Here is a 16,245-nt window from a genome sequence, read left to right as displayed (position 1 = left end):
ATCTTGTTGGAGATGTTCCGAACACTCTGCTCACTCTAAATGTAGCTCTTGTGGCATTTACATTGATTGAATGAATTTCCTTTTACGGTAAAATTTAAATTTAGTGGTTAAATTATGACATTTTATCAAATTATGACTTTTTACAGCCAAACACCTTATTCTTGCAGTAGCAAATAAAATTTAAATTTTGTGGTTAAACGATATGTTGATACAACATTTTTTGCAAATTTTGTGCCTTTGCTCTCCTTCTACAAATCCTTTAATACAACTTTATTTTATCAAAGGTTCAGGATTATTATTTTGTTTAATATATTTTCTCTCGATAATTCTTTCTGAAATATCATTGATCTTGTAAAGGAAAACAGACACAATGGTTTACAACAAATATATTCAAGAGTGCAAACTTATCAATACACAGGAACAAGATGATGACTTTCAAAGCTAAATATGGTACCATTTTTATCCATAATCTACTCACCAAAAGGAAAACAATTAAAGCGAGGAATCGGGACACAAATCAAAGGATGAGCCCTTGGAAGGCTCGTGGCCGCTTTCTCATCCATGTTAACTTTTCCATTACCACCAACCTTCCATTCAAAACACTGAATCATTGCGGCAAGATTTGTCGGAACAGCCTGAAGTGCTAATGAAGCACCAGGGCAAGACCTCCTTCCAGTTCCAAATGGCATAAATTGGAAATTTTGTCCCCTCACATCAAACTTATTCTCTTCACTCATAAACCTCTCTGGTTTAAACTCATATGGATTCTCCCACAATTTTGGGTCCCTTCCCATGGACCACAAATTACTAAATAAAATAGTCTTCGCTGGAATCTCAAACCCGCAAACATTACAATTCTCAGATGATTCTCTCACCACTACTGGTACGGTAGGGTGAAGTCTTAGTGTTTCTTTGAGTGTAGCTCGCAAATACGGAAGATTGGGAAGATCGGACTCTTGAATTAATCTACTCCTCCCTATTTGTGAATCAATCTCTTTCCGTGCTTTCTCCATCACATGTGGGTTGTTTATTAACTCAGCTAGAGCCCATTCGATCGTTGTCGCAGATGTTTCAGTTCCTGCCATGAATATATCCTGCATAAACCATACTCGAAAATTATAATCCGTATAGTGAAAAAAGAACATAATTCACTAGCTTATAAGCTGCTCTTTTCGTGGATGTTGCGATTTTGTCAGTACTATAATATTATATATAGTTGGACAATCACGGTGGAAGTCGATTGCGTTCGAGCTAGATATTCTATAAAGTAGGAACAGTATTGAAGTTAGAAAACTTGCTTACCAAGATTAAAGCTTTGACATTCTCTCTTGTCAATTTTATTTCTGTGTTCTCATTCTCATGCATTTCTAACAAAATATCAAGTAGATCCCTAACATGATCACCTTCACCCTTTTCTTTCCTTTTCTTCATTTCCACTTGATGCTCCCTTATCACCCTCTCCATCAATGTGTCAAACCTCTCCATAACCACTTTAAGCCTTTTGTTAAATCCTTGCATATCCCAATTCTTAAAAAACCAAATAAAATCCGACAAATTAAACCTCCCTGAAAGCTCTACACTATCTTGCACCATCTTCCTAATGTCTTCCACATCGCTATCGTTTTCAGCACATGTTTTACTCATTGCCATAGTTGTGATGATTCTATTCGTGAGATTCAAGAGCTCGCCGCCAACATTAACAGCCTCGCGAGCTTCCCCTTTTGTCTGCAAAAGTCTAAGAAACCTCATAGTTTCTTTTTGCCTCAAAGGAAGAAACTTGTCGAGGGTTCTGCCGCCAAGAAGCTCAGACATACATATCTTTTTTATGAACTTCCAGTATTCACCATAAGGCGCAAATATGAAATCCTTTGAGCCATATGTTAAGTTGTGAATAACTGAACTTATAAAGCGATTCGAGAAGTAAGATTCGTGAGTTTTAAGAAACTCCTTGACAATGTCTGGACTGGAAATTACTACACAAGGTATAGATCCAATGAAAAGTTGCATTATGGGTCCATAACGAATTGAAAGCTTATGAAAACTTTGATGGGGAGGTAACTTAGCTATAAGGTGAAAATGTCCTATGATAGGCAGAGCAGGAGGGGTGGGGGGAGTACTAGGATGATTTTTGTTCTTCTTTCTAGTTAGTATGGCTTGAATTGCAATGGTAGAGAGTAGCCAAACGAATAAAAGTCTGATATAGTCTAACATTTCAGCCATACTTGAAAAATATTCTGGTTGTGACCTATGCTAATGGATGCTTGAGGCACTACCTCTATTTATAATCTGATAGATAGATGATGTGGTATCTGCTGTTGTACGAAACAACCAAATCATAATAAGAGTCTAAATAGTATGTTGGCTAGATTTGATATTTGCATACATGATTGACCTTCTTTTTTACATATATTTTAGGTTTAATCATATTTTTATCTCAATATATGATAAGAGTCTCGCATTGGATGAGAGATGGCCTGAAGATATGTTTATAATATGGGGCAATTCTCCCCTTAAAAAAATGTTTTTTGGAATTGTGTTAGGCTTAACTATAAATTTTAATATGGTATCAGAGCCTTCTCCAAAATCAATTGCACAACTTGATATCATATTTCAGTTTTCGGGTTACCCATCATTAATATCCGCGCATCAAACCCAATAGTGCTAACTGTGAGGGAGGGGTTTTGGGAGATTGTGTAGACTCAACCACCACTTTTAAGAGGATATCATAGCCTCTTTCAAAATTTGTTGAACTAATGTTTATAAGTCGAGACAATCCTTACAGAGATAGTATGTATATTTAAACTTATTTTCACATGTAAAGGCAATATTATAATGGATGAAGTTAATCTGGCAAAACCACCGACGAGTGGAAAGATCAAATACCATCAAAACACTTGCAAAATAGCGAGGAGCATGATGAATAGATGGACTCACACTTGAGGGGGAGTGTTGTTGTGTGCAAGTGTGAGTTATATGTCACACATCAGATAAAATAGTAAAGGTTGAACACCTTGTAAGTAAGAGGACCCATAAACCCATAGCCTTAAGGTTTTTTGGGTAAGAGTATGGTGTCTCTTTTGTGTGACTAAATCTCAAACTAACAATGTAGTCCCTAACGGGTCAATATCCTCTCCATTTATAAATTTCTTCATTTGTTCCATTTAGAGAGATAAAGACACATAAAAAGTAAAAAATAATTAATGATGGTGGGACCCACTTAGTGATAGGACCCAGCACTTATTTTTTGTGTCTATCTCTCTCTCCAAATTGCAACAAATGAAGAAATTTATAAATGGAGAGGATCTTGACCCGTCCCTAACGGGCCATAAAGTCATAGTCATGGCCATTAACTCAGCCAAAAATACTAATTACGGTTACCAACAAAAAAAATTAAGGTTCCTTAAAAAAAAAAACAAAATTATGGTTACCAACAAAAAAAAAATTAAGGTGAATGTATTTTATTTTATTTTTACTTTCAAAATATGGTTTTGTTTTATGAATCACGTATTTAGGATTTTTTATCCAATTTTGCACTTTTAGCTAGTTCATAAATCACAAGTACTTTTCATTATACCATTATAAGGAAAAATAATTGAATTTCTACACTATTTCACCCACCACACATGTTCGTTGGATATAAACCGTGAACAAATTTCACATCAGAAACTTGGTAGTATAGTTCACATGTTCTTATAACTAACAAATAAGTTCATTAAGAAAACAAAATAAGTAATAATTGACATCTAATTCATCATGGCTTAATGGGAAGAAAAGTGCAAAAAATAATAATAATGCTTTGTGCTGAAAGAAGTTACGTAATTCTAAAAGCTAAAGGCTAATTTATTTCACTCATATTCGGATTTGATGTGTTATGTTTTGAGTTATGATTGAAAAAGACTGCAACTGTTGTATAATCAAAAGCTATATTGAAAAACCAACATCAAAATTGTTGGTTGTGAATTCGAAGTTAAGTCATACCAAGAATTTAGATGCATGAAACAAATATAAAAAAAAGAAACACATAATCAAGAGTAACAACAACAATAGATCAAGCTACAAGTGTAAAGAAAATCGAGAAACATATTCAAAGATCAAAGGCAAGTTAGCAGAGGAAGAACACACTAAAGTATTTTATATAGCTAGTTCGACCAAATATGACCTACATCTGGAGGAGAGAGAACAGTTCTCCAATAGACTATAAAACGAAAGATATAAAGAGATTATAAGAAATTAGATTCAATAAATCTTAAAGAGCAATCAGTGATTTGTACACATTTATCAAGCCATTCAACCCACAATCAGGTCCTAAAATAAATCAAGAGAGAAAATATCGATCATGTTTCCTAACCCAAGGATCTCAACCAAAATCACTTCCTAAGGTTGTGTTTCGATAGAGGATTTAGGAGGGGAAGGGAGGAAAGAGTTTATTTTTCATTTTTAAATTACGGATATTATGAAATGTTTTTTAAAAAGTTAACATATTAATATGAAAAACAATTATAAAATACTTCAATCACACATAATTTTTTTTAAAAAAACATGTTATATAGTCTGTAATTTAAAAAAGAAAAGTAAACTCTCTCATCTCGTTCCCTCCTAAACCCTCAAGACACCATAGGCATAAATGATGTTTCATCGGTAACCCCAAGACTCTACTCTTATAAAAGTTTAATCTAAAGCCTCGAGACCTACTCAATTCACCATAGAAGTGCTTTCAATCCAGATAGATTTTCCTCGCAAGCCTCCCTCCCTAATAAAAGTGTATCATTAGCATTTTTCATAGCTAAATATTTTCCATCAATTACTTAATTTCTTGATTATTCTACGAAACAGATATTTGTAACAAAACATTGTACTGATGCTTGTGACAATCTTGGAAAGATAAGTTTATTCTGGTAACTTTCCAACTTGAATCTTAACATTTTTTAATTAATTGTTAAAATTCTAATTCAATGCAACCTTAAATTTTCAGGGTTAATCAATTAGGTTAAATCTAGTAGAAGAGGCTAAATTCTCATAATGTAGTAAACTAACGTTAGAATTTTGACTAAGAGAGGTATCCATATTTGGTGTCCAACACACCTCAAATAAGATTATCTCATTATTTGCTATGGATGAAGCGAATGGAAAACCGATTTTTCTTCCAGAGCATAATTCCTTGGCATATTATGCCTGACATTAAAAAAATTAACAAATTATCCTTATAATCTAGTGGTTGAACTTAACTTTTACCGTGTGTGAGAATGCGCAACAAATGACAATAACCAACAAATTTAACAGCTGAAGCAAAAATGAATTCAACTAAGAATAGATCTAGAACTTATGTGCAGGGGCGGATCTGGGAGAAAATTATCGGTGTGGCAAATTATTTTAACAAAATAAATTACGATAAACATAATAAAAATTATTCATATTTTAGTAGAATTTAACATTTTTTAATTAAAACTTAAATAATATTATAAAAAAGATAAAATATTTTAAATGAATAAGTTGAAAATCTCACCCAAAAAGCATACCCCTTTATATATTTTTGTTGACTACTTACGAGTAAGTAAGATACAAACTTTTATGTCACGAGTTCGATTATGTCGCGTTCCTTTTTACACTTAAGTTATATTCATTTTTTGAGAAAAAAAATTGACAAAAGCAAAATATTAGACTTGAACCCATGACTGTGAGCAAGTTATATTCATTCTTTGAGAAGAAAAAAAAAAGATAATAAAAACAAAAGATAGGACTTGAATCCATGACTATGAGTTAGAGAAACACACACTTGACCATTAAACCAATGCATCATGTTTGATTACACTTCAAAATTGAAGATATATAATATAAACTTTATACTTTAAATATGAAAAATAAAAATAAAATAGGGCTGGGCTGGTGTGGCAATAGCCACAGCCAGCCTAAAGCAGGTCCGCCCCTGATTATGTGTACAGAAAACAAATGTTACGGTCACATATTCTAACACACTCCAATAACACTCCCTCTAACACACTCCAAAAAACAAGAGAATGGAAGTAAATGTTCAAACACACCAAGTTTTGTACTCAGGTCAACCTAAATATACCTATGTTTGGGGGAGATAGTAGCTCTCTAAAAATAGCTCTCAAGGATATGCGCAAATGCCTGAGCTCTAAAAACCTTCATATTTGAGTAATTAGCATGTTTTCCAATCTAAACTTGCACATAATCTTGAAGTCTATTCTTGTTGTGAGACATATGTTGATCAGGTAAATTGTTGTGTTCACGACTTCACCCAATAAATTTCTGGAAAACTTAGCTCGATAAGTATACATCTCATAAGGTCCAAAATTGCCATATTCATGCGTTTAGATAGTTCATTTTGTTGTTGTGTTCCAGCGTGGTCCTATGCCTCTTGATACCTATTTGTGATAATCATAAACATAGCTCTATGTTGTTTGGCTAATATACAGTTATCACAAAATTTCAGTTTCTTTGATTTATCATATCATAGCAAACATTGTTTATCCTAACTAAAATTGTTTCACTGACATGCCTTATTCTCCAATCGCATAACTTGGTTTTACAATTTAAATCTTGCGAACAACCAATAATAGTAGAACAATCAAAAATGTGCAACCCATGAATTTTGGTCCCCTTACCTATAATCTTCGCATCATACAAAATTTTCATTACCTCTTCGTCAATTCTAGTGTCTTATCTTAATTCATCAAACATTCAAATTGATAACAAATTTCACTTAAGTTCGATCACATCGTCAAAACAGAACTCACTAAAATTGTTTCACTGGCATGCCCTAATCTCCAATCCCTTTCTCTTGAGACACTCAAGACATCCCTTCTATCTTCCACCTCTAAGACTTTAAGCATGCATGGTTAGCTCCATGATCCTAATCGCTGAGCGAACCTCCTCTAAGGTAATCATAGCGCTTCTTTTCCAAAAATATTTCATCCTACAAGTGCTTAAAATATCTAAGCAACGAACTCATCAGTTAGAGTAAAGTTTTATCCTCGTCATCAAAGTTCACCTCAATATTCTATAAATTATCAATGATTTTATTGAATTTTGTCAATTACTCTTTGATATGATTTTAGGTGAGATTCTTACCTAAACATATACTTTATACACTTTTATGAGAGGATATATTGTATATACTGATATTTATTTTTAATTTAAAATATGATAAATTTGTTAACAACAATATCTTATAAAAGTACTTTTTTTTTTCTTTCATAAGTGCTTTTCTTTTAAATTTGATAGACCGAATCATTTGAGTCAATTCAGTTGAAAATATACAAATTATTTTTAAAGACTGAGTTATTGGACTGAGATTTTCTAAATATGCTTATAAAGTTGGTACTCTCAAACCTAATTTTCCTTGCTTCAACCTATTTTCTCATCCTTTTAAAGGAAAACCCTCTCTCACCAAGTTTACTCACACCTGATTAGAACATAGCTCTTTTTGATGTTTTTTCACCCTAGTTTCCTCTCACAGCTACTGGTTTTATATGTTAATTACAATTTTATTAAATGACAGCTATGTTTTGATTTTGTTCTTCGGCCCGATTTTTTAGATAAAAACATAACCTCCAATTTATTTAAGATCTTCAGCTCTTGATCAGACAGTACCAAACCATCCAAATGATCAGACAGCTATGTTTTGATTTTGTTCTTCGGCCCGATTTTTTGATGCCATCAGATACATTCTTCTTGAGAGAATCGAACGCATACTTCCTTCTTGACTGTTAGATGCATTTGGAAGCTCAGTTCTTCTATTGTAGGGAGAATATTCGATCGCCCATTGCTTCTATTGACTTGAAATTTGAATTGCTTCTCACATAGTGTTTTTTATTTATCATGTGTCTACACCAACTCTCCGTTTTCATTTTTCACTTATCTATTCTGCCATTAAAAATATTGGAATGTGCAAAGGTTATGTAATGAAATATAAAAACATTTGTATATGATTTCTTCAATAGACTTGCAAGAACAGATATCCACTATTGGGATGATTGCAACATTTACTACAACGAAAAGAGAACAATTATTTTTTTTACTACAGCAAAAGATATCACTTATCAATACATGAAAATTACTTATAACTATTCCCTCCGGTCCTATTTATAAGAGATATTTTGGTCAAAAAAAGTTGGTGTGTTTGGTCTAAATTCTTAACCAGATACATCACATTTTGTTGACCTGAATGTTTCTTATAAACATGATGGGAGGGAGTACTTTCAAAGCTATATATGGTGCAATTTAATTGAGAGTCTATTCCCCAAAAGGAAAGCTATGAAAACGAGGAATAGGGACACATATCAAAGGATGAGCCCTTGGAAGGGTGGTTGAAGGTTTCTCTTCCATGTTAACTGTTCCATCACCACCAACTTTCCATTCAAAACACTGAATCATTGCAGCAAGATTTGTTGGAACAGCTTGAAGTGCTAATGAGGCACCGGGGCAACCCCGTCTTCCAGTTCCGAATGGCATAAGTTGGAAATTTTGTCCCCTCACATCAAACTTATTCTCTTCACTCATAAACCTCTCCGGTTTAAACTCATATGGATTCTCCCACAATTTTGGGTCCCTTCCCATTGACCACAAATTAACAAATAAAATAGTTTTCCTTGGAATCTCAAACCCACAAACATTACAATTCTCAGATGATTCTCTTACCACTAATGGTACTGTAGGGTGAAGTCTTAATGTTTCTTTGAGTATAGCTTGCAAATATGGAAGATTGGGAAGATCGGACTCTTGTATTAATCTACTCTTTCCTGTTACTGAATCAATCTCTTCCCTTGCTTTCGCCATCACCCGTGGGTTGTTTATTAACTCTGCTAGACCCCATTCGATTGTTGTCGAAGATGTGTCTGTTCCTGCTAAAAATATGTCCTGCATAAATCAAAGTCTAAAATTGTAAATCATATAGGTAATTTTCAATTGCAAAATATCATTCTATTTAAAATTTCGCGAAAAGTTCTCTAACATTTGCACCAAAGAAATATTGACATGGTGCCTATATGTGCAGTGACTGGTGCGCCAATGAGGCACATAACATCATCGACTTACAGAGCTTTGCCCTGGCTTTAAATGGGGTCCCCGCAAGTGGAAGATGGGATTGATCCCCTCAAATTAGTTGGTCCTTGGATCGGATACCAAGTTTTCAAAGAAAAACATCATCGGCTAACAAGTTGAACCATACTAATTGGCGTAAAATTGCGGAATATTGATGAAGGAAGGGACTAAGTTGAAATAAATAACAAAAGTCAGCTATTACTTTAGGTATTTGCTTGTTTAGATAAAATCTTTCTTATATTTTAAAAACTAAACGGTTTGAAAAGCATGAACTTTTAAAAACTAATTGGAAGCCAAGGAAGAGATATTTTTTTATTTTTTCGGTTCACAGAATTGAGCTATACATGCATATGGAAGTTAGGAGAATTGCTTACAACGATGAAACTCGTGACATTCTCCTTGTTTAACTTGATCCCAATCTCAGTGTTATTGTTCTCATGAATTTCCAACAAAATATCAAGAAGATCCCTAACATGAGAACCTTCACTGTTTTCCTTTATTTTCTTCCTTTCCTTTTGACGGTCCCTTATCGCCATCTCCATCATTGTTTCCATCCTTTTCTGCATCCCTTTAAGCCTTTTGGAAATTCTATACCTATGCAAATTCTTACAAAACCAAATATATTCTAACATACTAAACTTCCCTGCAAGTTCTGAAAAATCATGAACCATGTTCCTAAGGTCTTCAACATTACTATCATTTTCATTAAAAGTTTTACTCATGGTCATCCTTGTTATGATTCTATTCGTGAGATTCAAGAGCAAGCCACTGACATCAACAGCTTCGCCGGCTTCCCCTTTCTTCTGCAGAAGTCTAAGAAACCGCACGGTCTCTTGTTGCCTCAACGGACGGAATTGATCAATAGTTCTTCCACCAAGAAGCTCTGACATGCATATCTTTTTCATGAACTTCCAATATTCACCATAAGGCGCAAACATGAAATCCTGTGAGCCATATGATAAGTAGTCAATAGCGTAGTTTATTAAACGATTCGAGAAGAAAGTTTCGTGTGTTTTAAGAAACTCCTTGGCTATTTCCGGACTAGAAATTACTATACAAGGCACAGAGCCTAGAAAGAGTTTCATTATGGGTCCATATTGAATTGAAAGCTTGTGAAAACTTTGGTGAGCTGGTAGTAACTTAGACATAAGGTGAAAATGTCCAAAGATAGGTAAGGCAAGAGGGCTTGGTGGTGTAAGATGTTTTTTGTTCTTCTTTCTAGTAAGTAGGGTTTGAATTGCAACGGTGGATATTACCAAAACAAAAAAAAGTTGGATATAGTATTGCATTTCAGCCATACTTGAAATTTTTGGAAGTAAAATATGGTGATTTAGGTGGCTTTGAAGTTGAAACATAAACTTAGGGGAAACACATTAACCTTTTATGTAAATGAAACTACTTATATAATTTGATACCGATAATATCAAATTATCGGTTGGTCAAACTATAGACTGTTCGATTTGATATTTGCACATCATAATTAATATTTTTTTTCTTTGAAAATTGTTAAATATCTTGAAGTTTAATTGGGTACCGCCGTAAACAAAATTCGATTTTATTTTTAAATAAATTAATATAAAAATATGACATGACGTTGAATAATTTGATGATTGGTACATATATCACCAAACTTCACATGGAAAATTTTATTTAGTTTGTTAGGATTATCAAATGATAAACCCATTATTATTGGTATAAGTTTGGATTGAAACAACACTCCCACCTTTTTTTGATAATTCCGTCTCTTTGCTCTCCAAGGTAACGCAATCTATACAATACAATTTTTTTATTACAGTTGTTCGACCATCATAATCGAAGTTATTATTATTTATTTAACACTAATTCTTACCAACACATAATTGATATGAAATTAATAACTTTATCCAGGACTTTAACCAAAGTTATAGTTTGTTTTCTTTTGTGGAAATCAAAGTTGTAGTTGAAAAATAATAGTAGTAGAATGCAAAAAAAATGGAACACCCTCTTTATCTTAAGTTAGATGTTGGTCCTCGCCATAACAACGACGACACGACTCTGCATGGTTTGGAATTAAGTGGTGTCGATCATCCTTAAGTCATAGAACAAACAAGATGAGATTTTATGAAAAAATATAGAGCTCGTTTAGTAGTAAAGATGAGAGACTAGAAAAAATAATTGTATCATATTTTGTTGGCTAAACAGCAATTTTCGACCAATAAGTTTTAAAATGTTGCGATTTTGATCCGCTATTAAAAAAAATTACAATTTTGGCCCCTTTCGTCCCAAAATTGCTTAGAAGACGTCACGTGTCCCAAAAAAGGGGGTCATAATCGCAACTTTTTGAAAAGATAATGGGTCAAAAGATCACTTTTGTCATTTTTTTTCTTAGGGGTCAAAATCGCAACTTTTTAAAACTTAAGAGGTGAAAAGTGTGTTTTAACCTATTTTGTTTCAATTCAGCAGTTGATGAGATAACCAAATATGATAAGTTAATCAGAAATTTCACTTGTGTGGTCTTTTAACTTAATTTTCATATAATAGTTCAATCTTTTATTTTTATTTTTTATGTTTTTTCCATTTTAATCATTTATGTTTTAAAATCATATCAATGTCATCCTTTTTTAAGTAAAACTACTTAAACCCAACAAACTCATTAAACAACTTAACAAACTCGTCAAAAACTCATGTATTGATGGAAATAAAACCAGAAACTTAATGGAAACCAACAACGTAGGCCACATGAAATAGATCAATGGAGAGAAAATAATAGAACTAGAGATTAGGAGAAAAAAAGAACACCTACAAGCCTACCTACCCCATTGTTACAACATAAATATCAAATTTGCTACCGTGTAGGAAATTTGGAAAGAAAGAAACAAAAAGATATTCAATGCTAAAGATTGCTCGATGTAAATAATGTTATGACTCTTTTGTTCTTCCTTGGTACACCTTGTGATACGAAGAACATTTTGATTTGCTAATATATTTCATTTTAGCCTCTTAAAAAAAAAACTTGCTACAAGAACTAAAGTTATAGAATAAAACATGGATCTGAAAATTTCTCAGAAAAAAATCCATGAAAATGGGGAGTTGGGATTCATGAGAGTGTGGGAGGATAGCTTAAACAAAACAAAAAACAAATGTGCTGAGTGATGGAAATGGTATTAAAGGGAAATAAGAGTAGGGATCAGTGTGGAACTGTGGATGGTTATCATAAACAAAACAAAAAAAAAAAACAAGTGTGGGGGAAGGAGCCCGGCAAATAGAGTAATTTTCATTGAAAAGAGATGAAATATCATCTTACAATTTTGAGATTAAGTAATGATATTTCACAACTATTTAATGATAACTTTTGTGATAATTTTCTTTTTCTAATTTCTTATTGGTCAAAAACAACAAAGAAAAAAAATGAAGAGAGATGATAAGAACATCGTATAAATATAAAAGAAAAAGTTGTTTAAAAATTATCACAAAATAATTAATCAAGTATCATTTCTCTTTGGGATTTGTTCACATTTATAAAGAGCTAAGGAAAAAAAAAATTGGATTTCTTATGAAATATCTGTTTTTTTTAAGGGTTTTGTGTATGTTTTTTGAGTTTTTAACTTGTTCGAATAAAAAAGATAACATTTCTCTTTATGCCTCCAATATCTTTAAGGCCCACTAAATACACAAGTGGTAGTTATCTACCGAATATATGGTTATTTCAGGAGTTATCTCCCAGATGTATGTTTGACAAGAAAAAACGTACATTTGGTAGATAACTATCTCATGTGGGCTTTAGAGATATTGAAGGGGTCTAAATCAAAAACAACAACCAAGCTTTATCCCACTAAGTGGAGATGGCTGCATGGATCAAATTACGCCATAGTGTTCTATCGTGAACCATATTTGAATCCAACTAAATGACCTCTGAATCTTTTCTAATAGTTTATCTTATAGTTTTCTTATGTCTTGATACACTCTTTTGACTTCACTCTCCTCCATCTGATATACTCTTCTTATGAAGACATCTACATGCCTTCTCTCTACATGCCCAAACCAACTAAGCGTGTTTTCTACAAACTTTTGTACTTTACGTGCTACCCAGACTCTCTCTAATGGTGTCTGATGGACGAAATTGACAAGTGCACCAAATCGTAACAAGTAATAAAGTAGTAAGTTTATCGTTCTCCACAGGTATTATCGTTCAACCTAACAATTAGCCATAAAAAAATTTAAAGAGTGAAATTAAAAGAGATTTGAATAGATTTCTAGGGTTTAATTGCCCTACCAAATGCACAATTAGGTTTGTGATTCAAATGATTAACAACGATTAGAGAATCCTCGAATCCCCCCTTCATCATTGTTGGAATTAACTCATAAAACAAACAGCTATGTGGTGTCTACTTATGATATAGGAAACTAAATTTAGAAATCTTTATTAACTCTAACGATAACATGTGTGATAAGATAACCTAGTTAGAATTATGGCGTTACTGGATGGAAAATTTAGAAATTATGAAGTTTCATACTTAGTTTCATTAACTACGATTAAAAATTTAGCAATTGGAACTTTCATGAACAAAGTATAAATTCGGGTTGGTAATCCTACTGATTTTCAATTGAAAAAGCATTAAGCGCAGGCAAGAACGAATTAAATTGGACATAAGAAAAGCATAATTGAATGAAATATTTATTAATTGAATCCAACAAATAAGAAGGGGTTCATCTTAGAGCCCTAATCAAAGAGTTTTAATTGCAACTCTGATGCAATTTCATATCCTTAACTCTGATGCTTAACCATTGCCTTGAACCGTTAGCTTTCTAAATGAACAATAATTTTTGAACAGTCACTATTTATAGCATATGATTACTTAGAGTTTAAGAGAAGACAACTAGACTTTAATTTTTCCACCTTTTTGCCTGCAGTCGTGCACATGATGGCATACAGGGTTAAAAGAGGCGCATGAGGCACTGGAAAAACTGCCTCAGGCGCAGCGGCACATGTGTCGAGCACAGGGCCGCCTGAGGCAGCCTCTCCTGTACAATTTCTTTGGTTTTTATCCAATTTTTTTATCGTTTTTCCATCTAGAAACTCCTAGGAACTTGAATTGATTTTTCTTCACTTTGTATTTTCTTCAAAAATCTTCTAGGAACCATTGGTCTTCAATTTCATATCCTTGATCCTTCACGTGATGTCTTGATTTGTCGATTTACATGATTTTCTCAATACAAAACACTTATAACACCTTGAGGTGCAAGCTCTAGGATAAAAGTAAATTACAATGACTTGAGTGAAAATAATACATTATGTTCCTCAAACCATTGAAAACTCATATAACTCTCATCTTATTTGTGTTTAAATGGAAAGAAAAGTACTAAAAACATAGCCAAAAATGCCATATGATGCTATGTCATCAATTACTCACGGTTTGTGACAAGATCTAGTATGAATTTCTTTGTCTCTCCCATTCCATCTGTGTGTGTGTGTGTGTGTTTTGATCTTATAATCCCCGCACTCAAAATTTTGCATCAGACTTTGAACAATATCTTCAGGCTCTGATCAATGCAAAGAATTAGAAAAAGTTTGAAAAATCCAATACAGTTCAACCCCCTTTCTTGTGTTTTTTTCACCTTCATTTTGTATTGTGGACCCAAGATATTTAAACCGTGTAACTTGGGGTATGATATGATCTCCAACTTTCACCTCCAAGATATAACTACTTCTCCTTTTGTACATTCCATAAACTCTGTATTGCTTCTACTCAGGCTCTCTCATACATGTATCCTTGATAGCTCTAATATACATAATCCTAACCCTTTTCTTCTCCAGAGTTTTCCATAAAATCTCTCGACACACTATATCATACGCCTTCTCCAAATAAATGAAAACTAAGTGCGATTGTTTTTTATCAGTCAAATATCGCTCCATCACACGTTTAAGTAAGGAAATCGCTTCGATATTCGACCTCCCATGCATGGATCCAAAGACAAATGCTCAAAAGAATAATGTTTTGGACTGAATTTCGGCCTAATACACCTCTGGGCCTCTACCACATAGGAAAACCGTCTGAAGATGATATGTGTAACAACCTGTTTTTTCCTAGGATTATTTTATTAATTATTTATATGTGTTTAATTGCTTGTTTGTTTGTGTGTTTGAATTGGGATTAGTGGATTTTTAGGCGAGAATTGTATTTTGGTGATTTTTAGGATTGAGGGTATTTTGGTAATTTAAGGAGCGAGGGTAAATTAGTAATTTTAGAATGTAGAATATTTTAGTGTTTAGTGTGATTGGTTATTTTTACTAAGTTAGTAGTAACTTGCGGTAATTATTTTGAAGTGGTAATTTATACGATGTTTTTAATGAGTTAAGTGTGTAGTAACTTTTTAGAATTAAGTGGTAAGAGTTTTTAAGCCCATTATGAATTGAGGTAAAGTAGCCCATTATTGGAGTATATTTAGATAAATTATGAGGGAAAGTCAGGGTTACCTCATTTCACATTTTCACAAAAGAGAGGCTAGAGAGAATTGAGGAAGAAGTGAAGATAGAAGAAAGAAGAGAAAGACCCAAGTGAAACAAAGAGAAGAGAAGAGCTAGGAATCAAAGAGGGAGTGAATATTCTTGGTGATTAGCTTAATCTTAAGGAAAACAAGGTAAGGGGGGATATGTTTACTCTACTTAATAATCTATAATCAATTTTTAGCTTATAGGTCATAATTGTTTTGAGTGAATTGTGAAAATTAATGATTGTATGTATTGATTTTCGTGCTTGAGTTTAAGTGGTGAATTTGGGTATATGGAATTTGTTAAAAACTTGTTGTCGATGCTTAAATTTCATTATTGATATATGATATGTTGGTTACTTTGAGAATATAGCTTAAATTGGTGAAAATGATGATGTTGTTGATTAATATTGAATTCATGATTTATATGCTATGAATGTGGTTGGGTAAATGTTTGTGTTGAGAATTCATGAAAATGGTTGTGAGAAATGTGATGTTTAGTTAAGTTGTTGTGTTTTGATAATTTTTGTGAAAATGGGTCAAAAGAGGAAAAGTATGATTTTGATGATTTTGAATGGATTCATGGAGTTGTTATGTTAAAATGGATTGAGTGGAATTTCTGTTTTGAATTGTTATGTTTTGGTGAGGAATCGTTTAGGAGAAAATCGGGTTTTTGAACTAAAAGTGGTTTTAAGCACTTTTGTGAAATAAGTT

At 33.0% G+C, this 16,245-nt stretch overlaps 2 protein-coding genes across 2 annotated transcripts; both read right to left on the bottom strand.

Moving 5' to 3' along the window:
* Positions 1-312: 312 nt before the first annotated feature.
* Positions 313-2,307, bottom strand: LOC25480540 (3,9-dihydroxypterocarpan 6A-monooxygenase). Its single transcript, XM_013587002.2, has 2 exons — positions 1,303-2,307; positions 313-1,094 (listed from the first exon to the last, which is right to left on the bottom strand). The coding sequence occupies exons 1-2, from the start codon at positions 2,218-2,220 to the stop codon at positions 471-473; spliced, it is 1,542 nt and encodes a 513-aa protein (XP_013442456.1). The 5' UTR covers positions 2,221-2,307; the 3' UTR covers positions 313-470.
* A 5,616-nt stretch (positions 2,308-7,923) lies between these two features.
* LOC25480539 (3,9-dihydroxypterocarpan 6A-monooxygenase) lies at positions 7,924-10,456 on the bottom strand. The gene is made up of 2 exons (XM_013587001.3): positions 9,438-10,456; positions 7,924-8,880 (listed from the first exon to the last, which is right to left on the bottom strand). Exons 1-2 carry the CDS (start codon positions 10,416-10,418, stop codon positions 8,257-8,259), a joined length of 1,605 nt encoding a protein of 534 aa, XP_013442455.2. The 5' UTR covers positions 10,419-10,456; the 3' UTR covers positions 7,924-8,256.
* Positions 10,457-16,245: the final 5,789 nt, after the last annotated feature.

The sequence above is a fragment of the Medicago truncatula genome, chromosome 1, assembly GCF_003473485.1.
Source record: "Medicago truncatula cultivar Jemalong A17 chromosome 1, MtrunA17r5.0-ANR, whole genome shotgun sequence".
NCBI lineage: Eukaryota > Viridiplantae > Streptophyta > Magnoliopsida > Fabales > Fabaceae > Medicago > Medicago truncatula.
Note: the sequence above shows the minus strand (reverse complement) of the source record. Positions and strands in the feature narration are given on the sequence as shown.